Source organism: Sorex fumeus, unplaced genomic scaffold (assembly GCF_029834395.1).
Source record: "Sorex fumeus unplaced genomic scaffold, SorFum_2.1 ptg000034l, whole genome shotgun sequence".
Classification (NCBI taxonomy): domain Eukaryota; kingdom Metazoa; phylum Chordata; class Mammalia; order Eulipotyphla; family Soricidae; genus Sorex; species Sorex fumeus.
This window is the reverse complement of record NW_026606091.1, coordinates 42,302,985-42,330,441: the sequence shown is the minus strand read 5'-3', so window position 1 is coordinate 42,330,441 and position 27,457 is coordinate 42,302,985. Positions and strand designations below refer to the sequence as shown.

Genomic DNA, 27,457 nt, shown 5'->3' with positions numbered 1-27,457 from the left:
GGGTTCTCTGAGAGTGAGAACTAGAGAATAAGAGTTCACGTGGCCATGAATGCGGCCATGCGATTTTGGATGGCCATTGATGGGGTTACAAGGCAGTTGGTGGGTGTAACTGTCTAGCTACTGGAAGGTGGGGCAGCTGGGTGGAGGAGGCCCAGTCCTAAACTGAGCAGGCTTGGAGATTTCAGCCCTGGGTCCCGTACACTTGGGTTCCGCAGCCAGTTCCTCATCCAAGCGTGTGGAGAGTGGTCTCAGCATGGCTTTGGCTGGGTCCCGGAGGTCTTCAGCTGTCGGGGCTCTGCTCGGGGTGGAGAGGGAAACTCAACCCGCCCTCCTCCAAGGGGCCCCGGTGAGGACAGCCAGGCGCGGGGGGAGGAGAGTCTACATAACTACAATGTTATGTAGCAAATAAAAATATTTTTAACTGACATGGAAGAAATTTTATAATATACATTAACAAAAGATTATAGATTAACTACTAACAGGGAGGCAATGTCAAACTTTTCATAATACAAATTGTTTGTTTGTTTGGAAAGGGTTTTGGGCGACAGCTACCTGTGGTCTTCAGGGCTTATTCCTGGCTCTACTCTCAGGGATCACACATGGCGAATATAAGGAATCACAAAGTGTGTCAGGGATCAAAGTTGGGAAAATACTCTACTCATCATACTACTATTTATTCTGGCCCCATCTAGCCTTTTAAAAATCTGACAAGTATTTACTAACATTTTAACTAAAATGAGTAAAGACCTAGGTTCAATCCCCTGCACTGTTATGAATCTCCAAGCACAGAGCCAGGAATACCATTGGCGACTTACTGATTCCCCAAACCAAAAATACATATATAACAGAATAAAATGAGTAAGGGTTCTGACCTCTTTCCTAGGGTAAGAGAATACAGATAGAAGCTGTGGTAAACATCTGGCATTAACCCACATTACAGAAATTCATGCACACACAAATGGTTTGCAAGCTTACAGTTCAGAAAAAGGTAAACACTGTAGAAATTCAGTTAGATCAAACCAAAAATCAAAATACAACACAGACCTTTAGTTCTTGGTATAAACATACCCTGAGAGCCTATTTCCTAGAATTTCGTTCTTACCTGTCAGTTGCTGTTGGGGTGGTAGCCACCACTGGTGTTTCTGCTGGTTTTTCTGCAGGTTTCTCCTGCTTGGTTGCACTAGCAGATGTAGGTTCAGAAGATGCTGTGGTTGAAGCTGGAGTGATGGATGCAGGTGTGGGAGTGGGAGCTAAAGCAGAGGTGGGGGTTGAGGGCTGGGCCACAGGTGGTGCTGCAGGGGAGCTAACTGTTGTGGTGGTGGTGGTGGTGGTAGTGGTGGCGGGATTTGACTGCTGAGCTGTGGGTGGTGCTGGTGCTGGTGTTGTCACTGCTTTAGGCTAAAAATCAAAAAGAAAAGGAACGAGTCATGGATAAAATACTACATGTCTCTAACTAAATGCACAGTTTCATGTTTTGCAGCACCTTGTACTAAAACAAACTTATAAGTTAAAAATAATTTTGCAAAATGACAATTTATGAATCTAAGTTATTTTATGCAAACTCTTTCAAAGTTGATGAGTTTATATATTAACAATCAATGAGCTTTAGGAAAGAACTTCAGGCTCTGTATTAAGTAAATAAAAAAGAACAGAAATCAATACCCCAAAAAAGACCACGTAATTTCCTCCACTTATTAAAGTGGCCTCTATAGTATTAATTTGTAAAGAAAACCACCATAAATGTAACTAGAATCTCGTGTAAAGGTAGATTAAGTTCAGATCTTAGCTAGCTCTTCTCAAATGCACACACCTACTGAGATCTATTCTGCTTAAATTTTAGTCATGTTCTAAACAGTCATGGCTACTAAACTATAGAACGCCAAAAGCAAACATACATCTCAATGTATTTCCCATTATGTGCAATGAAATTACAGGATGACATTACACTAAGAAATAATTGTAGCACTGTCCTCCCGTTGTTCATTGATTTATTTCAGCGGGCCCAGTAGCGTCTCCATTGTGAGACTTGTTGCTACTGTGTTTGGCATATCGAATACGTCACGGGCAGCTTGCCAGGCTCTGCCGCGCGGGTGAGATACTCTCGGTAGCTTGCCAGGCTCTCTGAGAGGGGCGGAGGAATCGAACTCGGGTCGGCCACGTGCAAGGCAAACGCCCTACCCGCTGTGCTATTGCTCCAGCCCAAGAGATAATTACAAAGGGCAAATGTATAGAGGTGGGCGAAGGGTGGGATGCAGGGGAGGGATACTGGGGATACTGGCCGTGGAAAACGTGCACTGGTGGGGGGATGGGTATTCAATCGTTGTATGACTTTGTAACTATCTCACGGTGATTCAATAAAAAAAAAATAAGGGCAAATATTGTATACTACAAGATGCTACAAACATCATACTAAAACCATTAACTCACAGACAACTAGAACAGTGGTTGGCAGGAGTATGGCAGAGGGAGGAAAAGGAGGGCTGCTAATTAATGGGTACAAAGTTCTAGTTTGGAAAGTAAAAAAATCTCTGCATACTAATGACACTGGTTGAATATGCCGACAATCACAGAATTTTACAGCTGAAGATGATAAATGGGTAAATTTTGTGTTATGTACATTTCACCACAATTAAGAATACAAGAGGGGAGATAAAGTTTCCTCATCTGATTCTATGCCCCTGTGCTCAAATCGCTTAAATACAGTATTGCCAGTATCATGCTTCTTTGGGGGGATGAGGTGGCGGTGTCCAGGACTTTCAGCTGGCTCTGTGTTCTTGGATTACTCACAGTGGGCTTGTGCAATTATCCGAGGTGCTGGGGCACTGAACCCAGGTCTGCTGCATGTAAGGCAGACAACTACCACTCTGTCCCAATGTTGCTCTTCATGGATTTGAAGGGGTTTAAGTCCACATATGTAAACTGGCATGTTTCATAGTTCAAAAGTGCAACAATCAAAACTTCTTTAATTCTACTGCATATATAATTTTGTGAATGTAATTAGTATCAAGTGCTGTCACTTCTCTACCTTAATGTTTCACTTCATGATTATGTCTTTTGGGGTTTTCTTTAAATCATACCCAATGATGACCAGGGATAACTCCTAACTCTGCACTCAGGAATTACGCCTGGCAGTGCTCACATGGGCTGCTAGGGATCAAAGCCAGGTCATTCTTCAAAATAGTATAGTCGAAGTGACATCTGCACTTGTTTGTTCATTGCAGCACTCTTTACAATAGCCAGAATCTGGAAAAAACCTGAATGCCCGAGAACAGATGACTGGTTAAAGAAACTCTGGTACATCTACACAATGGAGTACTATGTAGCTGTTAGAAAAGATGAAGTCATGAAATTTACATACAAGAGCTACAATATGGAAAGTATCATGCTAAGCGAAATGAGTCAGAAAGAGAGGGATAGACATAGAAAGACTGCATTCATCTGGGGGACATAAAGTAACAAAATAGGGGATTAATACCCAAGAATAGCCGAGATTAGTACCTGGAGGTTTACCGGGAATTTCGCTCCATTGCTTGGAGGCCAGCCACACATGGTAGGGGAAAAGGCAGCTCAGAGAGAGAAGGGAGCACCAAATAAAGGGTGTTGGGAGGATCCTCCCAGAATGGGAGAAGCATGCTGAAAGTAGACTACAGACCAAACATGAATGCCACTCAATGTCTCTCTTGCAAACCACAACGCCCAAAAGGAGAGAGAGAACAAGGGAATGCCCTGCCACAGAGGCAGGGTGGGATGGGAGGGATGAGGGGTGGAAGGGATACTGGGATCTGTGGTGGTGGAAAATGGGCACTGGTGGAGGGATGGGTATTTGATCATTGTATAACTGAAACCCAAGCACAAAAATTTGTAAGTCTACAACTGTACCTCATGGTGTTTCACTAATAAAAATTTAAAAAAAAAAAAAAAGCCAGGCCATTCTTATGCAAGACAGCCGCCCAACCTACTGTGCTATCTTTTCAGACTCAGATTCTGTCCTTTGAACAAGTACATGAGCAAAACAAAACCTCTATTCATTCTGTGCTTCTTAGGAAAACTTTGACTTTTACAAACTATTCTAAATATAATGCCTAAAATTTATGGGTGAAGAAAAAACCCACACTATTCCAAATATATCACAGTGCAATTAAGTCACAAAAAGTTCTTGTTGAAAATTTCCTCACAATAACCATTCTATTATAGCTTTACTTGCCTTTTCCTTTGTTTGGTATCTAAAAGTCTATTTCATTCACTAAAAATCATGGAAATACGAATTTACATGATTCTCCTGCTTAGATAAGTTTGTCAAATTGTGTACACAACTGGCAAGTCAATTTATGGTAGCCTTATTAAAAACTACAAAATGGGCTGGAGCGATAGCACAGCGGGTGGGGCGTTCGCCTTACACGCGGCCAACATGGCAGACCCGAGTTCAATTCCTCCGCCCCTCTCAGAGAGCCCGGCAAGCTACCGAGAGTATTCGATATGCCAGACACAGTAACAACAAAGTCTCCAATGGAGACGTTACTGGGCCCGCTCGAGCAAATCGACGATCAACGGGAGGGCCTTTACCTTTACCTTATAAAATGAGAAACATACTAATTCCTTCGAAGCCCACTTCCTAATAGTATATAATTAAAGGTTTTAGTACTCTAGCAAAACCTCATTAACTTTATGTTGTGTTTTTGGGCCACACCCAATGATGCGGCCCAACAGTCAACAGTCATTCCTAGCTTTTCGCTCAGTAATTACTCCAGGCAGTGCTCTGGGGACAACATGGGATGCTGGAGATCGACCTGTGTGAAAGGTAAGAATCCCACCCACTGTACTAGCACTCCAGCCCCAAAACCTACTCATCTTAACATGTTTTATGTGTCAATTGTTTTGATTACATTGGACCATGTCACTATGGGTGTACGTAACTCTAGTCATTTATGCTGCCAGATCCGGGATGAATATTTTACAGACATAAAGATGATGGGATGAGACAGAAACTTACTTTTGTCACCATGACCACCACAAAATTCTTCTCATCAATTTTATATTCCTTCAGCGCAGTCTCATCGTTGAGAATTTTACCTAACATGATGAGGGAAAAAGAAGTCACTTAGGCAGAGTAAACACTGTCTTCTGTGTAACAAACCAGAACAATCGCCACCATTAATTTTCCCCTCTTCACAATGCTGGGGATCACACACAGGGCCTCAAAAACAAAATGCACTTCTATCAGTACCCCAAGAAAAACATGGAATGATCATCCCAGATAAAGGGAAACGGAAACATGATCAACAGGACTAAGAGCTATCAAACATGACCTGTACATCAGAGATTTTCAAAAGATACGACTTTTAAAAAGCTCTGCTTGATATTACAGCATGGGAAAGACTTATATGCCTTCCCATATAGTCCTCCCCGTCTGCCATAGTGATCACTGAGCAAAGAGCCAGTAGTAAGCCCTGAGCACCAGCAGGTGAGCCCCACTCAAACATACAGTGTTGCTGCTAGGAGAGATCCCTGGGCACAGAGCATGAGCAAGACCTGAACACAGCTGGATTTAGCCCAATCCCTCACCCCCAAAGACAATACATCACTAAAAAGAAAATCGAAGGAAACGTGAAAATTAATACCATTTTCAAACATCTGCCCATTCTACCTATGTAATTATGTTTTTCTGATCAACTTGCATCTAGTACAATTCAGAAAAATAACAATTTCTAAAACTAAATGACACTGCAAGAAAGTAAAAGACACATTAAACTTAATATTTAATTCATACCTGCATAAATTAATTTTTGTCCTGCAACAGGAAAGGCATCTTTCCCCTTTTCAGATTCAATCTTCTCTTTCAGTGCCTTCACCTATCAGAAAAACAAAAGATTTCAGTTTTAAATCTAAACAACAAATATCGACCCAGAACCTAAACAGAATGCAAGATGAAATTTTTATATTTTTAATTAATGCTACCCAAGACTTCCATGTTTTTAGCCTACTGCAGCAAAACAAACAAACAATAAGGTCGTCAAATTGCGTTGGTGGTTCAGAGGCTGAATTTAAATCCCGGTGCTGTCAGATATTTTCAAGTGATGATGACATTTGTGACTACCAGTAAGAAGGAGCTGGAGGTGGCTCAGAGGCTTGAATGCACTTGCCTGGCAAGAATGAATCTTACCAGTTTAATCTCTGATGCTCCCCAGCTAGATGCTCTGAGATGATTCTCACAGTCCCATGATCTGGGATGCCCAGTGAGGAAGAGGGGGAAAAAAACGCTAGGCTAGTTTGTGGCTTATTTCCAGAGGAGTAAAAAGTAAAGAAAAAGCCATCTCTAAAAGGTTTTAGAGGTCTGCGAGAGGGCTCAACATACTGAATACATGCACCAGGATTTGACCCTGGAACTATCTGGCTCCCCCAGAACTGCTTAAGTGACCTCCGAACACCAAACTTGGAATAATCCAAGAGCCACAAAATGGAAACAAAAAGGGCCTAAGAAATAAAATTACAGTCTTACAACAATACTTTAATGTTAATAGCTAAAAGTGAGTGTTAAAAGGCAAATGATTCATTGTGCAATCACTTCAGATGAACAATTTCTGAAGGCGTGGCCTACACCTTAGTATGTCTAAAAAGCTTTAGTTCCAAAGTTCAGACAAGGCTAAGAAACACCTGTACTGAAATAATCTTAAACAAGTACCCTGACACAGTGTCCTCTATAAAATAAGGGCGAGATGATATTTATAGCCTGTCTCTTCGATTCCTAAAATGACACAGAAAGATTATAAAACTTAAAATCAATCATCATTTTTGGGAAACTGATTAGGAAATAGTATGACATAGGAGTGAAAAAGGCAAGATCCTGGGACTGGAGTGATAGCAGAGCGGGTAGGGTGTTTGCCCTTGCATGCGGCCTGACCCGGGTTCGATTTCCAGCATCCCATATGGTCCCCTGAGCACCGCCAGGAGTAATTTCTGAGTGCTTGAACCAGGAGTAACCCCTGTGGATCGCTGGGTGTGAACCAAAAAGCAAAATAAAAAAAAAAAAGGCAAGACCCGATATTTAAAAGTTATTCATTGCTTAAGTAATTCATACCATTTCCTTCCATTTTTCCAATCACTCCTGATAATGAACTCATGGTTGCTTCTCCGGAAGGGAGCATAAAATGAGGCTCCCATAACCATACCACGGAACTCCGTGCCAGGCTGTTTTCATTCGGGGCACCCCAGAGGGGGGTGGGTGAGAGCCCTCCTCGCCCCAAGGGACCCAGCCTCAGCAGTGGACCTCCACTACCCAACCACCACCACACTCCAGGCTGCTTTCCCTACTCAGGCCAAGTCTCACGCATGAGTGAATATATTCCTGGACCATGCAGCCTTGACACATCATAAGACACTCCCTACCCATTTTCCATAATTACCACACCATATTTGATCAGGTTGAGACAGTGGGCAACAAATCATAGAGGAAAATATACACATATGCCTCTCAGAGAGCCCGGCAAGCTATTGAGAGTATCCTGCCCACACGGCAGAGCTTGGCAAGCTACCTATGGTGTATTAGATATGCCAAAAACAGTGACAATAACAGGTCTCATTCTCCTGACCCTAAAAGAGCCTCCAATATGGCAACATTGGGAAAGATGAGTAGGGAGAAGCTGCTAAAATCTCAGGGCTGGGACGAATGGAGATGTTACTGGTGCCCATTTGAGTAAACTGATGAACAACAGGATGACAGTGATACAGTGATACTCCTGATAATTGCCTAGGTATATTATTCTGAGTTTTATATAAAAAAATCTATTTGATAAAAAGGGACAGAAGTTTCATTTGCACAATAAGAAGCAACGGTGTACTCTTCTAAAGCAAAAAAAGTATTGCTTACACACAGCTTTAAATATATTAATATATACAATTTCACATAAGCCTCAAAACTCTGGAACAAATGGAAATAACATCCATGCAATTTTAAAGATGAGTAAACAGATGTAAAGAGGCTAAATCATTTCACAAATTCACACTGCTACCAAAACATAGCTTAAACCTCAACTTCAGTAATTTGCACTCTATAAACAGACCTTACTTTACTAACTTTTCGTTTAAAAAAGGAATAGTAGCATCACTGCTATTCTGATGTTCTCTAAAGTCACTGTCCTCCCGTTGCTCATCGCTTTGCTCGAGCAGGCCCAGTAACGTCTCCATTGTGACAATTGTTGCTGTGTTTGGCGTATCGAATACGTCACGGGCAGCTTGTCAGGCTTTGCTAAAGATAACACGAGAAACAATTCCCCCACCCTCCAACCCCCAAAAGCTCACAGAACATTTGATCTCAACAGCAGGAAATTCAGTGTCTCAGTGGTAGAGGTCATGCCTTACATGGGTAGAGGCTATGGTTTCTATCCTTAGTACTGCAAAGCCTGAAGGGAAAAGGTTTTGAATTTCCCGTCTTTATCCAGTTCAGGTCGGCAGGCCCTCAAATGTTCCATTTTTATTTTGATGAGGAAGAAAAAAAATACAATTTCAATCTGCATTTAAAAATTATGGAGGACGTAGTTTTGTTGTCATTTTAGCTTAATGTGCCCGTTTCCAAGAACTCATCAATGATCGTGTGAACGAATTACATACTGGAAAATGTGGAGACACTGGAAAATCTGTGTATGAGGGGTTGGGGTGGTGGTAGCAGCCTTGGGTGAAATTGTGAAACATTATTTGCGCACTTGAAAGAAGATGGATGGGTCCAAGAGACAGAACAGTGTCTTGTAAAAACGTAAGGGCATTTGTATGTAGCCAACCTGAGTACTGAATAAGGTTCCCCTGAGCACTGCCTGGAGAGACCCCTGAGCACAGAACCAATATTAAGTCCTTAGCATTGCCGGGGTGACTCCAGAATAATGATAAGAGACTTCCAGGGGGACACTGAGTAATCACTCTTCTTTCCGGAGGAGTGGACACGTCAAATAAGTATGGGAACGAGCATTATTAGATGGCATATTTTACGCTATAAGTGGTTCAGAAGAATAATCCTCAACTTCTTATGGTTTATCCTTGATTATAATCATGTTGACAGTTCTGATCTTATACATACTGTTAGTATTTGATGAAGATTACCATGAGAGAGGAATTAAAAAGGTATAATCGAAGGTACTATGCCTTGCAGGCGCTAAGCCCCTGGTTCTGCCCCTGACACAGTTCATTTCAATGAGCACCTTACATTGCCCTGGTGCCCCGATCCAGCACTCCTTGGGATTTGACCTACCAAAAACAACAGTACCAAATTTCTTGGGTAAAGGCCATAGACCACTGCCTACTGGTGCCTTTCAGGGGAATTTTTTTTTTAATTAGTATACCCCTGGAAATCTACCTTCTTTAAGCAAACAGGAAGAGCCTTCAATTCCAGTACTGCCCCCCATCCCCACCCCCCACCCCCATGTGTTAATTACTCATGTGGGTAAACACCTAGTTAACCCTTTATACAGCTACCTTTAGGGAATCAAACCCCTATTAGGTGGCTTATAACGCCAAGACTATTTTGCCTTTTTCCCCACTGTCAATTTTTCACAAGTATACAAGAGTGTCTCTGCATGAGTGTTCTAAAGCATGTCACTGTCACTGTCCTCCTGCTGTTCATTGATTTGTTCGAGCGGGCCCAGAAATGTAATTACTACAAAAAAATTGTATACTGAAGCAGATGAGAATCCATCTTTTATTAAGTCAAACATTTAAGAGATTTCATGGGCAGGAGAGATACGAGATACTAGAGGCTCCCTTGAGTCCTACCACTATGTCCTCGCCCATTTACACAACTTTCATCTGTGTGCCCTGGTGAGAATCAGAGTTTGAGAACTCCACAAATGTCTCTGATCAGCTATCCCTTTTCAGATAAGGATTTGTTCGGCACACTCCCTTCAAAAGCTGCCTTCTTTAAGAAAACAAAGTGCTCCACAATTGCACCCTAGGATATAACACCCCCCTCCACCCACTCCCCATTATTCCAAGCATTTCCCGGGCAGCAGTAGCACTACTTTGAGAAATACTGAATTAAAGTAACTGGAGTCTGAGCCAGAGTAGCTAAGTCACTCCTGAATTCACAACTTAAAGAAATTATGAATAATGTTTATACTTTAAGCTACTGGATTTTTCTGTTATTCCATTATGTAGTAAAAATAAACACAGATATATATATATACATATATAATTACTACAATTCTCAGTTTGAGACAGATATTTCAGAGCACAGAAACAGAAAGATCAACACAGGAGGTACAGTATTCAGCTCTAAATCCAGATTGGTGCTCCTATTGGTGCTCTGAGTAGAGAGAGGGGGCATTTTTTTTAGATAGTTTGTTGACTTTTTATAATTCTACATCAATCAATTCTTAGGGGATGCTCAAATACTTCAAAAACATGAACAAAAATTGTGTACCACAGTAACTACACACTATGCGATACTGAAAACCACGCTAAATATCCATCAGTGGTGAAATGGGAGAAACCTTAACTGAACTCACTTGAATAGTAAACACTACAAGACTGATGGGCTGGAGCGATAGCACAGCGGTAGGGCATTCGCCTTACAAGCGGCCAACATGGCCGACCCGAGTTCGATTCCTCCGCCCCTCTCGGAGAGCCCGGCCAGCTACCGAGAGTATTCGATATGCCAGACACAGTAACAACAAAGTCTCCAATGGAGACGTTACTGGGCCCGCTCGAGCAAATCGACGATCAACGGGAGGGCCTTTACCTTTTACCTTTACCTTTATAAGACTGATATAAATGGCCCAACTTCAAAAATAGGTAAAGGAACAATAATAACCTCTCCGTACCTGTATTGCAAACCATGACGCCCAAAAGCGGGGAGGGAGAAGGAGGAGAGGCCCACCATAGAGACAGTCTGAGAGGAGGGTGGAGGGAGGGAAACTGGGGACATTGGTGGTGGGAAATGGGAACCGGTGGAGGGATGAGTTTTCGAACACCCATCAGTTGAAATAGAACTTTGAACAGCTTTGTATCTCACGGTGATTCAATTTAAAACAAACAAAAAAAGGCCCAGCTTCACAAATGATCTTGGAAGAGACACCAAGCCAACAAAACTCACCCAGGGTCTCTGGGCTGAAGACTCTGGGGCCTCTCTGAAGGCAGGCAGGCTGTGAGGCCACATGTGTGACCTTGTGACACCTCCAAAATTCCACAGCAGGAGCAAAGTAAATTAGATGGGAAAGTAGCAGAGCAGCCCACTAAACCCAGTAAGTGAAAACAATAACCCAGAAGGTTTATCTAGCAAAACATAGTTCTGTAAAGCCTCAAAGATTTAATAACACTACTGTGAGATATCACAAAACAGCTATTTTTTGATAATTCCACTTACCATTTCATTGTAAAAAAAATGTTGATAACTCTGTGCCTGCTAAGGGGACAAGCTTGAGGAGTGGGTAGGAAACTGGGACAATGGGGAGAGAAGGTCACACTGGGGGTAGGGCTGGTGCTGGAACACTGAACGTTCAAAAGAACTGTATTATGAACAACTTTGTAAACCATGGTGTTTAAGTGAAGTTAAAGGGAAAAAAAGGAACGATGACATTAGATATACTAAGTATTCACTGCACACACACACACAAATGAATAAAGTATACTAATCCGTAGGAAAAAACTCTAGTTTCTGATTCATTAGGGGAGGGGGGCTTGAGCCACTCTTTAGGGTTACTCCTGGCACTGCAATCAGGAAATCACTCCTGGTAGTGCTCAGGGGACTAAAGTGGATGCCAGAGATTGAATCCTAGTCAGACGCTTGCCTTACCTGATGTATTGTATCTCCAGCCCTGCTAATTGAGTTTTCAAATATATTACATATATTTATGTAATAGATAAAAAAATACTTTTAGTTTAAAAGTAAAAAAACTCACGGAGCTGGAGCGATAGCACAGTGGGTAGGGCGTTTGCCTTGCATGCAGCCAACATGGCCGACCCAGGTTCGATTCCCAGCATCCCATATGGTCCCCCGAGCACCGCCAGAAGTAATTCCTGAGTGCATGAGCCAGGAGTAACCCCTGAGCATCGCCGGGTATGACCCAAAAAGCAAAAAAAAAAAAAAAAAAAAAAAAAAAAACCCACCTCACTGCACTGCCCAAATACTGCTTACCAATATTACACAATACAGTGAAGTTTTGAAAGAAAATTTTATTTTTTAAAGTCTCAGGCAGTAGTTTTAATACTACATAGCTTAAATGAAAAAACAAGAACTAGATTTTAGGAATTAACAATAGCAAAAAAGGAAGAAGTTCCCTAAACCAAACAGCAATTTCCACTACAGATAAAGCTATTCCTATCTTGTTCTTCAGGTGGTAGGCTTCCATTTGTGAAACCTGAATAGGCACCAGGGAGGACTTCCTAAATCTCTCACAGGAAAACATGTTCTAGCTAATTCTACAGAGGTCAGGAAACTTCAGTGCAAGAGAAAAAAACAACCCTGTAGGACCCAAGGAATGAAAGAATGTAAAAGATAGTTTTCGTTCAAATAGAAGCACCACAACAACACGGAAATTAAAAGCAATCAAACATCAAGCTGGAGCTATAATCCAAAAGGCAGCAGTAATTTCAAGTGTAATTTGAAATTCAGAATGCAATTCTCAGAAAACTATGCTATGTATACCCCCAATGGCTCTATGAATATCAGCGCAACTAATTTTATCATAAAATATATTACGGCAATGACTAAAAAACACTACCACATCGGCACTGAAGATTGAGTACACTAGAAAGATGAAAGAAAGTAAAATGGGGTTGGAGCGATAGTACAGTGGGTAGGGCATTTGCCTCGCACAAGGCTGACCCAGGTTCAATCCCCGGAATGCCATACGATCCCCTGAGCACCACTATCAACACTGAGTGCAGAGCCAAGAGTAACCCCTGTGCATCGCTGGGTGTGACTCAAAAAGCTAAAACATAAATTTAAAAAAAAAAAAGTAAAAATGAGGGAAAAAGTAAACAGAATTGAGCTACTCTTAACACTTTGCTGCCAGAAAGAGCAGAGAAATGGGACAATAAAACAGTGCGTTGGTAAAGGAGTTTTTTGTTTTTATGATTTTGAGGCCCTATCTGGCAATGCTCAAGGTCTACTGCTGTCTCTGCATTCAAGAATTACTTCTGGCTGTGTTTGGGGAACCACGGGGGATGCTGCGGATTGCACCAAGGTACACAGCGTGCAAAGGAGAGGTTTTATCAAGACGGTGAAAATGTTCGCATGCTCTGGAAATAGAAAAACTGATGATGCAGACAAAGAACAATAAAGGTGATATCCTTTGCAGGTAAGAGGAGGCAGAGGCCTTAGCCCCATTCATAATAGCTACCCTCAACAAAAAGAAGCAAGCAGGTAGGTAGCTCAGAAAGAAGGTCCTTGTGTAGCTGTGTCCCAGTTGTTTTTATAGTCTCAATAAAAACCAACACCTACAGTCATCCACTGAAAATAGGAGACAGGAAATCTTCCTGTGGCAGTAGAAGGGTAACAAACTAGTGAATGGTGTGACTCTCACAAAATAACGAACATTCTTCAGTTTAAATGAGAAAAGCGAAATGCTGCTATATGTTGATTTAGCTGGCCAAGTGCAAGTAAAAAAACAGCGAAGTGCATTTAATCACATTTGGCTTTTTCTAAGCAAGAACAGAGTGTGAGAGAGAGCCCATGCTGCCAAACACTGTATTATCTCAAACTCGCAAACCTTCCCAGCAACACTCTGCGGTAAGTACTTCCAGTACCAGTATCCTCATTTCACAGATGAGTAAACAGGCACATAATTGGGTCACACAGCAAGTGTATAGCCAAGAACTGAAATCCAGGCGGTCTAGCTCAAGGGCTAAGCTACGCTGACCCTTGCAAGGGAGTGACTATAATCAGTGACCCAATTTAAGTGATAAATAACGTAGGGGAGGGCCAGTGATTAGCATTAAAATCAGAAAAATGGTAAAGCATGATAGTAAAAGCAGGTAGCTGGAACTTCCCCTTTCTCCAGTACTGGAATGGTATGAGTTGGTTTATTGAAGATGGGAGTTCATAACTAGGAAGAATAGAAAAATCACTAGATGAGATTGATGAAGAAAAATTAGGACGCAGGCAGTAACATCCTTCTTTTTCTATATATAGAGAATATGCATAATATTAAATTCCATTACTATGTAGCACTGTAGCATTGTAGCACTGTCCTCCTGTTCATCGATTTTGCTCAAGCGGGCCCAGTAACGTCTCCATCACTGTGAGACCTGTTACTGTGTTCGGCATACCGAATACATATGTCAAGGGGAGCTTGCCAGACTCTGCTGTGCGGGGCGGAGGAATCGAACAAGGGCCGGCCTTGTGCAAGGCAAACGCCCAACCGCTGTGCTATTGCTCCAGCCCTCCATTATTATATATAGAACATATTTCTATAGTATTTGCTCGAGCGGGCCCAGTAACGTCTCCATTGGAGACTTTGTTGTTACTGTGTCTGGCATATCGAATACTCTCGGTAGCTTGCCGGGCTCTCCATAATTTCTTAATATATAGAACATGTTTTTTAAATCAGATAGGAGATGTCTTTTTTCTATATTCTTGAGCCACACCTGTTAAGAGTAGTGCTCATGGGCTATTCCAGGTTCTGTGTTTAAGAGTGACCCCTGGAGATGCTCAGGGGAACATACATGGTGCCAAGGACCAAATGGGGGGAGTGTGTGTGTGTGGGGGGGTCTGATGCATTCAAGTCAAGTGCCTTACCTTCACTACTATCACATATGGCGGGTCAGAGGGATTACTGTACAGAGGGCTAGACTTGCATGCAGACAACACAGGCTAGACCCCCAGTGCAACTACGGTCTCCTGGGCATAGTCAGGAGTGATCCTGGAGCACAGGGCAATGAGTAAGGCCAGAACACAGCAGGGTGTGGGGTCTCCCACCTCCAAAAAAGGACATCTTTCATAAAAATGACTAGTAAGTTTACTAACCAGATTTAATTGCTTCTTATTAAAGCAGCCACTACCAAAGATTCTTTATCATGTAGTATCACGTAGTATGTGGCAACAACACATCATCAGTAGGGTAAAACTAACCTGCCTCACGACGGTCTAACTTGCAGGCTATCGAATGTAGCCTGCCCACAGGGCAGAGTCTGGCAAACTCCCCGTGGCGTACCCAATATGCCAAATACCAGTAACAATGATGGGTCTCATTCTCCTAAAGAGCCTTGAATATAACCTCAGGGCTAGGATGAAGGAGACGTTACTGGGGCCTGCTCGAGGCAATCGACGAATAACAGGATGATGAAATGAAATGAAATCACGTAGTATATTGCAGATTTATAACAGTATCATGCCGTGAAGCTCAAAATTGTTATGAAAACCTTCACAAAATTTTAACCCACAACTAATGGCTACTACACATCAGGAAAATGGGCAGTATGTACACATCTCCTGATGTGTAGTAGCCATTATTGCCAGTTAAAACTGGCAATGTCTCCATTACTATGTACACTTATCTTCCACTCATTCTTCTCAAATTTAGCTTCTAGTCGACTTCTCCATGGAAACTAATGGGTCACTCATCTCCAGGCTGCCAAAACTGAAAGCCAAGCCTATTTCTTAATCTTATTTTTGATTTCCAAAAACTAGATATATTTGACCTTCTCCTACTCTGTGAAATGTTTTCTTGGATTTCTCCTACCTCAAGATTACTCCTGCACTGTTCGTTTTTTAAGAGCATTCCAGGATTCAGTCCTACTCTCCAACTTCACAATCACAATCACAACCATCCTGTTATTCGTCGATTGCCTTGAGCAGGCCCCAGTAACGTCTCCTTCATCCTAGCCCTGAGATTTTTTTTAAAAAGTGTCATATTCAAGGCTCTTTCAGAGTTAGGAGAATGAGACCCTTCATTGTTACTGGTATTTGGCATATTGGGTACGCCACAGGGAGTTTGCCAGACTCTGCCGTGTGGGCAGGTAACATTCGGTAGCCTGCCAGTTTGTCTACTCTCCATCTTATTTATCACTTAAAAAAGAGTCACCAAGATTCCTCAACTCAAGTAGCATATAATATGCTGTGGATAATACAGAAATTACAGTTCAATTTTCTTAAGCAATGGGCAATGTAAAAGACTGCTTTCGTTCACTGACATTAATCAAAATAAACCATATACAACTGGTTGTATACATACACCCAACCATACATATTGCGCTCTATGAAAATTTTGATTCCTCTATTTCCAGCCAAAACTTCTCTCTGTATCAGAATTTCTAACAAAGTTCTCGTGATCCCTATTTCTATGTTTAATAGGCTAGTCTTTTAAAAACAAATTTTTAACGAACCATGATTTACAGCTATTGCCAGCTGAATTTTAAGCATATTTCAACACCAAGGCCCCCACCCACCTGCCCTCACCCTCCTGCCATCCGACAGGCACATTACAAAGTTCAGTAGTCACCCTTTTTAGATCTCAGGTGTTTCAGGGCTTCTGGGCCTTGCTTTCGTTACGTAAGTATACACTCTCCCACATCACCAGTGTAACTGAGGCCCAGATTCCTTTTCCCATCACTTCCCTTCCTCCATCTTCTCCCCCCACTTGATTTCTCTCCTTTTCTGTCCTCCTCCCTTATCTCTGGGGTCAAGGGTGTTCTAAGCAATCCCCAAAAGTTAACTTTTAAAAAACGAAACTTTATTTAAACACCGTGATGTACAAAGCTGTTTACAATTCAGTTGTTTCAGATATTCAATGTTCCAAAACCAATCCCACCAAAGTGTGGCGTTCTGTCTACCAATGCCTCCATGTCCCATCCCCCACCCCCAGTCTGCCCCCTGGCAGGCACAAAATAATTTTACATTTCTTGTTACAACATATATCTCACAACTGTGCTTACTAAAGTTATTGTCTGAGGATTTACCGATCTATTAGATGTGAGCTGGGCCTTCCGTATTTCTGTTTTCTCTCACTGAGCTTCTATGCTTCTAGCTTCTACTGGACTTCTATGCAACTTTCCCACTAATCTGCTATGCTCCTACTCAGCTGTCAGTACTGCTGAGCTATGGAAATGCTGCTCGGCCAAATATATGGCTGTGTGCTCCAGGAGCTAACAGGCTAACTTAAATTTTGAATTTTTATTCTAACTCCAAACCAGTTTATTTCCCTGGCCTCTACATTTCAGTAAGGAACATAATTATTCATACAAGTTATATTTAACTTTTGCTTTTCCAATTTCCCCCCACTCCAACCCATCAAAAAATTCTCACAACCACTCTAAATCTACTCACATCTCTCCAATTAACTGCTCCTACCTCCCTACTCAAAGTTTCAATTCCTTAAGACTGGTTTCCTTAACCCAGGTATGCAGGACTTTGTGACTGAGAACCCTGGGTTCAACGGACCAGGGAGATCCCATCTCCAGCGACTCAGCAGTCACGCCCAAAAACGACCTCTGGCTGAGGCCAGATGATCTCGTCATAGGCCACCATCCAGATTGCGTGTCCTTCTCTCACCGAAGGGAGCATAAAATGACACTCCCCATACCATGTCCCCATACCCCCCGCGCCAGGCCGTTTCACTCAAGGCATCCTGAAGGGGGGCAGGTGAGAGCCCTCCCCACCCCAAGGGACCCAGTCCTGGCAGCTGAAAACCTCCAGAACCCACCTACCACCACCCTCACAGTCACTCTCCACATGCTCCAGCCAAGCCTCACCCACGAGTGAACATTTTCCTGGACTGCACAGATGCAAATGCTTCATAGGATACACCCTACCCATATTCCAGGAGTACTGCGACACATTTCACGGGGTTCACAGTAGTAGGCAACCAATCTTAGAGGGAAATTTACATATATATTATAGATAAATATATATACACAAAAGCACACCAGGCTCAACTTTTAACAACATGTTAGTGATCTCTTGTAGAAGGTCTTAATGGGCCCTGTCAAAATACAATAATCTTCACACTCCTTCCTCTAAGGATACTTTCTGTATCGCACACACACACATACCTATCCCATAAGGCCTGTGAGCCATTATCTGCTCATTCACTATCACAGCACACACCTTTCTTTTTTTTAAGTTTTTTATTAGCACATCACACACTTTTCTAACTCCACAGTGATTTCTCCATAACAAACAATACAAAATACATTATTTCAGTTCTGTTTTGGGGCAGGGATTGGGGTTCGGGACTGAAACTTCCCAAATATGCTGGTGGGAAGGTGTAATGATGGTGGAACTGGTGTTTGAATATTAATGTAATCGAATATCCTATCAAATTAAAAAAAATTTTTTGAAAGTGTTTCTTTGCTTTACTCTTCCACATCATACTATCCCTTCTCATTTTAACTATTTGAGGGTGGAGGCAGGGCATATTTGTCAAGGCTTACTCCTGGCTTTGTGCTTACAGCTCTCACTTCTGACAGTGCTCAGGGACATTATGTGGCGCCAGCATCAGTGCAAGCACCATCACATACTGTCTTATCTCAGGCCCCCAACATAACTTTTTTTTAATCATAAAAAATATTTTTCTCTCTTGCTTAAAATCCCTCAGTGGCATCCTATTTTATTGTGGAATGTCCTGCTTCTTTCAAAGCACATTTCAAAGTCGTGCCTGACCCCACATCTCAACCGCAGATTCCCCTAACCTGCTAGGATCAGGTAAGACAGTATGTAAAGGTTTGCGGATTTAAAAAAATACACACACACACACACACACACACCATCTCATAAGGCCTGTGAGCCATTAATTTATCTGCTCATTCACTATCACATCACACACCTTTCTTTTTTTTAAGTTTTCATTAGCACATCACACACTTTTCTAACTCCACATAGCCATTTGTCAATTCTATTTTTTTAATTAATTCCAGAATGTATGCATCATAACAGCACAGTAAGTAATCAACAAACAGCAAGTAAATTAATCAATATGGAAACTGGAGCAATAGTACAGCAGGTAGGGTGTTTGCCTTGCACACAGGCAAACAACATACAATTCTCTGTATCCCATATGGTCTCCCAAGCACCGCCAGGACTAATTCCTGAGTGCAAAGCCAGGAGTAAGCTCTGTGCATCACCAGGTGTGACCCAAAAAGCAAAAAAAAAAAAAAAAAAGATCACCAACACATATAGTTCATCAAATATGCATTTTGCACAAAAGTTCTCTGTAAATGCCTAGTGAAGCCAGCAAACATAAATTAATCTGGTAGAAACTATACACACCTGATTTCCCAGGTACAACAATTTTTCAGTGTTTCCCCAATTAGGTGAGGGGAGTTGGAAAGAGGAGATTGTAGTAACAGCCTTGAGTGCAATTAGAAAACACTTTGTTAGTTTAAAAGTTGGGGAGTGGGGGTGGGGTTGAAAAAGGACTGATCTCTGAAAGGGAGCAGCAGACCAGTGAAATTTGGGAACCTCTGTATTATAACAATATGCAAAGAAATCTTAATTTCACCTCTGCTTATGGCATATTAATAATTTATTGGTTAATATTTTAAGAAACCACCATAATATCACTGTTTTCACACTTTTTTAATTTAGGTTTTTGAACTTTTGTTTTTTTCTGCTCAAGGGCTTCTCCTGGTTCAGTGTTAAGGAATCATTTCTGATAGTGCTTAGGAAAACATACTTGGTGGTGAGAAGAAATACTGAGGTAGGACAGGCTGCATGAAAGACAAACATCTTAATCACTGTACTATTTCTCCAACTCCAAGAATGACTGTTTAAAATACAGTGAGTGCAAAAGGAAAAATTCAATACACATTGGGCAGCAAATACTGTATACAGTAGGGTGAGATTATAGTATTTTATAGCCGAATCACCACTATTCAAATAATCCATAAAGCAAAATCATTTTTTTTTTACAAAAACTAAGAAGCTAAATATATTGTTATTTAAAACTGGGCTGAAGCCAACAGTACAGCGAATTGGGTACTTGCCTTGCACACAGTTGACCTAGGTTAGAGATTCCCTGACACCACATGTGGTCCCCCACCCTGGCCAGAAGTGAGCCATGAGCATCACTGGGTGTGGCCCCAAAACCAACCAACCAAAAAGATTCGTGGTTAAATCTTTACAATTCTTTTACCAAAAATTTAAAGTGTACACACATAGCTTTGATGTCACAGAGTAAATCTCATTTTTGTGCATTTCAAGTCTTTTCTCAACCTGTTGGGACTCTGTGGGTTAATTCCACAGAGGAAAGAGCAGAGACCCTGTTCTTCAACAGGCACTCATCACAGGCAGTTGCCATTTACATGATTCAAACTTCACCTAGCAATTGTAACTGCTAGGTTTTCCTTTTTTTTTTTCTCCCAGCAATTTCAAAGTACTAACAGTGGTAAGCGCTAGCAGACTGAAGGAGTTAATTTGTAAATCACCTATTTTTTGTCATTTCAGTACCATTTTCAGTAAACAGCAAAAATGTCCACTTTATAATCATCCAAACTTCTGTTCTTTGATATACCTGTTCTTTCCTCTGTTTTGATTTGTGGCCACATCTGGCATTGCAAAGAGGTCACGTGTAGCTGTGCTGGGGAACCATATATGGCACCAAGAACCTACCCGGGACTTACCACGTGCAAAGCAAGTGTGCACCTTTTCTCTTGTCCTCTTTTCTCAGGTCCAATATATCTGATCTTAATGAGCAAAACAAAATTACCACGTGACCATAGATCCGACTATAAAGAATGTGTGTATACCATTTGCCTCCAAATGTCCATCATACCACCAGAAGTTTAAAGAACAGCAATTAGGTATCTCTGAACACTATTAATCCCATTAAATTTCTCCTACATCTTTTTTTTTCCTTTTTGGGTCACACCTGGCGATGCTCAGGGGTTACTCCTGGCAAACGACCTACCCACTGTACTATGGCCCCTCTCCCACATTTTATAGTAAGTCATGTTTCAAAATAGAATACCATATATACAACATTATTCTCTTAGCTAGGTAATTAATCCCACAAATTTTGTTTCTAATGGTTTGAATTTTCTTGTAATAGGGGATGCACTCTTAATGTAGTAACAAAAGCCTGTTTTGCAATGAGTAACAGCGGAAGATAACAGAAAATAGTTCAAAGCACCTAATGTTAGGGAAGGGACCCTAACAAGTAAGTCACTTGTCCCAAAGCCTGCCAGGTATGATCCTTGATTGCAGAGCCAGGACTGATCCCTGAATATCACTAGTGGTGTCCTCCACCTTCCCCCCAAATTGAGGAGGGGAGCAGTAACAGAGTGGGTAGGGCATTTGCTTTTCATGCGGCCAATCAGGCAGGGCTTGATGCCCGCAACTAGAAGGTCCCTTGAGCACTGTCCCCAAAACAAAACCCAAGAATTGTAAAAAAAATTTGAAAAATTATGCTAATTTAAAGGGGGAGGGAGAATTAACAAAAACCATAATCCTCTTGTTTTTCTCATTTTGTAGATTCCCTATTCTACTGAGCTCCAATTCAGGCAATGTTTCCCAGAAAAGAAAATACAGATCTTGTCTGACATAGATATACCAGTACTACATTCCTGTCAAAGGTCACTCAAGAACTGCGTGTAAAACAAATGAATCATTACCTGGTCCTCATCTCCCAGTCCATTTTTGCTGTTCATCTCAAAAGGAGTTTCTATATTCCCTAAGGCACTTAATTTCCAGTTACTTCTAAGTAAAAACCAAAGACTAACATTGAGCAGAGAAAATAGAGGTCTCAGGATACTGTCCACTTAATGTAGCTTTCCCTATGAATCTTACCAAATCTGAATCACGGTCGCGGTCCTCCCGTTATTCATCAATTTGCTCGAGCGGCCCAGTAACGTCTCCATCATGAGACTTGTTGTTACTGTGTTTTGGCATATCGAACACGTCACGGGTAGCTTGCCAGGCTTTGCCGTGCGGGCGAGATACTCTCGGTAGCTTGCCGGGCTCTCCGAGAGGGGCGGAGGAATCGAACCCAGCTCGTGCGGGCTGGCTGCATGCAAGGCAAACACCTACCGCTGTGCTATCGCTCCAGCCCCAAATCTGATTATATTCTTTATTTTTTAGCTGTATATCTAATTTTTCTGGTTTAATTCTACAAATTAAAACCAGAACGAAGTCTCCTTGAATTAGTATAATTTTCATTGCTTCTTCTTACCGGAATTCTTGAGTGCCATGTCAAAAATAAATGTTGGGGCTGAGACAGAGTAGATGAGGTAGGGCACTTGCCTTGCAAGTAGCCAACCCAGGTTCGATCCCTAGCTCCCCATATGGTTCCCTGAGCCATGCCAGGAGTAAGTTTAAACACCAAGTATGCCCTCCACCCCCTCCAACAAAAAAAGTTAACTTAGGGGAGAAATAGTATAGTCCATAAGGTGCTTTCCATGCACAGAGCCAACCAAGAATGGTCGATCCCTGGCATCATATATGATCCCCAGATCACAGAGCCAGGAGTAAGCCAAGAGGACAGCTGGGTATAGCCCAAACTCCCCTCACCCATCCCACCTTCTCAAGATAATCTATATGCTGTGTGTGGGTGGGGGGAAGTTAATTTAAAAACCTACAGAGATGGAACTAAAGTATGTATCTTGAAAATGTTATAGTAATCTACAAACTGTTTTAAGTAAATGGTCAAGCACCAGGTACTTTTCCTTTGCTGCCCAAAATTGTTAATTTTTGTTTCTGTAAATTGCAACAAAATTATAATAAACAGCAACAAAAAAAGATGAAGCAAGGGCTCCCAAAGATGGTAGAATGGGGTAACTGCTCAAGTTTGATCCACACCCCACCCCTCATATGAATGAGGGGAATCACCCGTAGCACCAAGAGTAATCCCTGAGGGGCTGGAGGGATAGCACAACCGGGAGGGCGTTTGCCTTGCACGCAGCCAACCCAGGTTCGATTCCCAGCATCCCATATGGTCCCCGGAGCTCCGCCAGGAGTTAATTCCTGAGTACATGAGCCAGGACTAGCCCCTGAGCATTGCCGGGTGTGACCCCCCCGCCCCAAAAAAAGGGCAAAAAAAAAAAAAAGAGTAATCCCTGAGCAGAGATAGGAGTAGCCATGAGTACCCCAGATGTGGCCAAAAAAGATGAAGCTCTGGGGACCAGAGTACTAGTAGCAGTGCCTTGCATGGCTGACACGCAATCTCCAGCATTATATGGTGGCCTGAGCCCACCAAAAGGGATTCCTGAGTGTAGAGCCAGTAATAAGCGCTGAGCACAACTGGGTGAGTCCCCCCCAACCTCCAAAGATGAACAATCAGCCTTCCAAAAATACACTTTCAGAAACATATTTGTAATTCATAGAGCTAATGTATTCCCTTAAAACAAACTGGAGGATAGCAAGTATAGTTAAGAATGTATACTAAAATATTTCTAACTATAAAGTGCCCCAAGAATCAGTGAAGACGGGCTGCTGGAGCGATAGCATGGTAGGCATGGTGTTTGCCTTGCACGCGGTGGACCCAGGATCGAACTCCCAGCATCACATATGCACCCCTAGCACTAGTGTAGAGCCAGGAGTAACCCCCGTGCATCCCCGGGTGTGACCAAAAAAGGAAAAAAAAAAAATCAGTGAAGCAAGTAGCAGACACTTCTCAACTTCAAGGAACCCAAGCAAGGATTTTTATAAAAAATGCATTTAGGTTTCAGTATTTCTGTAATTTTGAGTATCATAGACTGGTAGGTAAATTTCTTGCCACAGCAACATTTATAAGCACAAAGAATATATAAAGTCAAAGAGCTATATTTTATATATATGTATATAGTCAAACAGACATTTACGAGCGTAAAATTTTTTTTTGTTTTTTGGTCACAGCCTGCGGTGTACAAGGGATTAGTTAGTCCTGGTTCATGCACTCAGGAATCACTCCTGACGGTGCTGGGGGGGGACCATATGGGATGCTGGGAATCTAGCCCGGGTCAGGCCGCTGCCGCGCGCAAGGCAAACACCCTACCCGCTGTGCTACCACTCCAGCTACAAGTGTTTTATCTGAAAACATTAAAGGCAGCTGCACGTTAACTTTCATTCTCTAACCTGGAAGGGCACAACCAGTAGAAGAATCTGACTTATTAGTATTAAGAATTCACAGGTGGTCAGAATATTGTTTCATAATTGGTATCTCCTGCATCTTAAAAAGGACTTATCACATGTAGACACTAGACTAGAACATCTCAGGATCAATTACTTGTCACAATTCCCCCCAAAAAGTTACGAAATCTGTTCAGGAAGTAAGCAAAACAGAGAGAACTTTAGCATTAAATAATGTGTACATTATTCACTCACTCACTGGTAGTCACTGGTCAACTATCTTTTTTATTATCGGTAAAAACAGCATGTAATCTTCACGTCCCCGCAAGGGAGGCACAATCCTCACTGAAGCAGAGGATGCAAGTGGAAGAGATTACCCGAGTCTCCGGGTCACATGAAACGAACTGCAAAACCCACAAAAAGAGCTCGAGGTCTGCAGTCCCCGAAATGCGCCCCAAAGGAACCCAGCCCCTTCTGAAAATACAGAGGGACAAAAACTCGCGGGTCTGAACTTAGCACGAAGCCCGTCCCTGCCCGTGTCTAGAATCGCTATTCCAAAAAACGCAAGCAGCAAATCCCCACGGGTGGCGGCATTCCTGGACTCTGCACATGTTTTTGTTAAAAAAAAAAAAAGAAAGAAAAAAAAGGAAAAAAAAAAGTTCCTGCCATTTCAAACTAGGGACTCGGAGAGGCACAACTCCGGACGAGACGGCGGCCCCAGCGCGAATTCACCACGTGGACGTCTCCGCGTCCAAGGGTCTAGGGACAGACGAGATTCCAAAAGTTCTTTTTCTTCCAACCTCGAAACGGGGCTAAAGAGATCACAAAAGGGGGGGGTGGGGAGGAGGGAGGGGGGGTTGTCGGCGGCAGGCCCGAGTTCCGACCCCTACCAAAATCTTACACGATCGGGCACTCGAGGCGACACACAATAATCCGGGAGGGAGGGGGCCGAGTTTCAGGGGCGGCATCTCGAAGACCCGAAGGCCCAAAAAAAAAAAAAAAAAAACCCACAACCCACCAAACAACAACCAGAACCCCCAAAGACCCCGAGGAGGCCTCCGAGCGTGCAATCTGGGTCTGGGGTCCGGGTTGGGGTGGTGGGAGGGGGGGAGGGGGAGGGACTTCCCGGCGGCGGCGGCGGGAGGGCTGCAGCAGCTCAACGGTCCCACCAGGTTTACGCCGATGAAAGGGTTAACCAAGCACGGGGAACGGGGGGGGGGGAGGGGGCGCGCGCACATAATGAAAACTTCCACGACCCCACACCCCTCCTCCTCGGGCAGGCGCAAATCTGCGAATATCCTACATATATATATTTTTTTTTAATTTAAATTTAAATTCCTAAGCGACGACCACCACCACGTCGAGGATCTCGGGGCCCGGCCCGGGTCCGGCTGGGCAGCCTCCGGGGCGCCGCCTGCATCTTCCCTTCTCCCTTCCCTTCCCTCCCCCCGCCCCCCACTCCCGGCGCGCCCCTCCCCCTGCGGCCGCGCCGCCGACCAGCTCCCCGGGCCTGCCTGGGCCGCGCGGCCCCGCGCGGGCGCGCTCCGTCCGGCCACGCCATCCGCCAGCAGCCCGCGGCCCCCGCCGCCCGCCCCGCCCCGCCCGCGGCCACAAAGCCCCGCCGCCGGGGGCGAGGGTGGCCGGGGGTGCGGGGCGGGGTGGGGGTGGGGGTGGGGGTCGGCCCTGCAGGCCCCGAGCCCGCGCGGCCTCGGCCTCCACCTCCACCTCCTCCTCCGCTTCCCCCAACGCCCGGGGCTCGCGGCGCCGTCCCGGGGGGCTCCGGGGGTCGCCCGCTCGGGCCCTCGGGGGCAGCTCCGGCCGCGGCTTCCCCGCACGCTGCCCAGGCCCCGCGGCCGGACGCTCCCGGGGGCCGCCGCCCGCCCGCCCGCCCCGCGCGCCCACCCCCCGCCCGGCCCCGCGCGCGCCCGGGGTTGGCGTGGGTGGGGGGGGTCCCGCTCGCTCGCACCGTCTCGTCGGGGTCGATGTCGATCTTGAAGGTCTGCTGCTGGAGGGTCTTCAGGGTGACCTGCATGGTGGCCGCCGCGCCGCCGTCGGGGCCTGCCCGCCTGCTCCGGCTGCTGCTGGCCGCTGGGCGGGGTCTGTGGCCTGGCGGGGCCCCGGGGTCGCCGCGCGGCTCGGCGCACTCGGGAGGAAAAGGCGGCGTGGGGGGCGGCGTGGGGGGTGGGGGCGCGTCACATTCGCCCCGCCGCCGCGCGGGCCTCGCCCCCGAAGCCCCGCTGGCCCCGGGCCTTGGCGACGGCCGCCGGCCTGCTGCTCCCGCGCGCCGGCCACAGAGTCCCGCGCTGGGGCGAGCGCGCTGAGCCTCCTCAGGCCGAGCCCGAGCAGCCGCGGAACCCGCTCGCTCGCTCGCTCACCACAGGCGGGTGGCGGCCGCCATCAGCGTGACTCGCCGAGACGCGCCCCCTCCCCCCCCCCAGCCCAAGGAAAGGAAAGGGGGAAAAAAAAAAAAAAGCTGGTGGCTGGCTGGAAACCCGGGCGGGCGTCAACGCGCAGGCGCAAGGGTGCGGCGAGGTGCTGCGCAGGCGCGGCCGTAGCTCCGCCCACCCCCACACCGGGGCCGGAGACGGCGGCCCGGGCGGACTGGGCGCGCGCATGCTCGGTCTGTGGGCGGCGCCGGGGCTGCTTCCGGGGCTCCCTCGTCGCGTCTGCGGCCGGCGGTGTTGTCCCGCCTGCGGCAGCGGCGGCAGCTGTCGGGCCCCGGTCCAGGCTCCGCCCCGCGGCCGGAGTTGCGCAAGCCGTAGCCCGGGAGGCGCTACGTGGAGACCGGACTGAGTGCATGCCAGCCAAGCCCCGGAGCTGGGGAACTGGAGGGCGGTAGGTCGGGGCGGGGTTGCAGTAGAGGTTGGGGGCTGCCTCTCCCCGGGACCCGGGGGGCTAAGCCTTGGAGACAGACAGCAGCGGGTTGCTTTAAGCCCGAGAGCTCGGACGGGAGCGCTGCACTGCCCGGGTGGACCCTGAGCCGATTGAGGAGGTCAGATTGTCCCTGCTCCTCCAGGGGCTTCCCCGTTTCGCTTTTTTTGGAGAGAAAGAACGGGCGATGCAACTCAGTTCAGAAAGGAAGCCTTTTTGCATCTTCTTACGCCCGTGGTTTGCCCTTGGCATTGATGTCCAGGCCTTTGCTCACGCCGCGGCCGTTCATGCTCTAGGCCTGGGAGACCGACCGCTATCTGGTCCCCCCTTCAAGCCTTTGTTCAGATGTCGCATTCTCAGTTCCAAACTTGATACCCGACTTTAAACCCCGACTTCTCTAGGTCTGGCCTTTACTGTTTTGGTTTTTTTTTTTACCTTCCAGTGCCATTTATCATCTAATTATTGCATGATGCACGTTTATTCTGTTGACTACTTTTTCCCTCTCCTTTAAACCCCAGAATGAAGCTGCACAGGGGCAAGGATTTTGTGTGACCGGCGTCTCCAGCTTGAAGAAGCATAGCATGCTTGACACATAGCAAGTACAGGATAACTACTTCCAGGATGGGT

At 44.8% G+C, this 27,457-nt stretch overlaps 1 protein-coding gene across 1 annotated transcript in view; it reads right to left on the bottom strand.

The window, feature by feature from the left end:
• The window catches only part of RAD23B (RAD23 homolog B, nucleotide excision repair protein), a 43,705-nt gene extending 17,382 nt beyond the window's left edge, over positions 1-26,323 (bottom strand). Inside the window, exons 1-4 of the mRNA XM_056117205.1 lie at positions 25,926-26,323; positions 5,768-5,849; positions 4,991-5,070; positions 1,103-1,398 (exon numbers count right to left, since the gene is read on the bottom strand). Coding sequence (XP_055973180.1) covers positions 1,103-1,398; positions 4,991-5,070; positions 5,768-5,849; positions 25,926-25,991 — 524 coding nt within the window. The 5' untranslated portion in view covers positions 25,992-26,323. The remainder of the gene's footprint in view (positions 1-1,102; positions 1,399-4,990; positions 5,071-5,767; positions 5,850-25,925) is intronic.
• Positions 26,324-27,457: the final 1,134 nt, after the last annotated feature.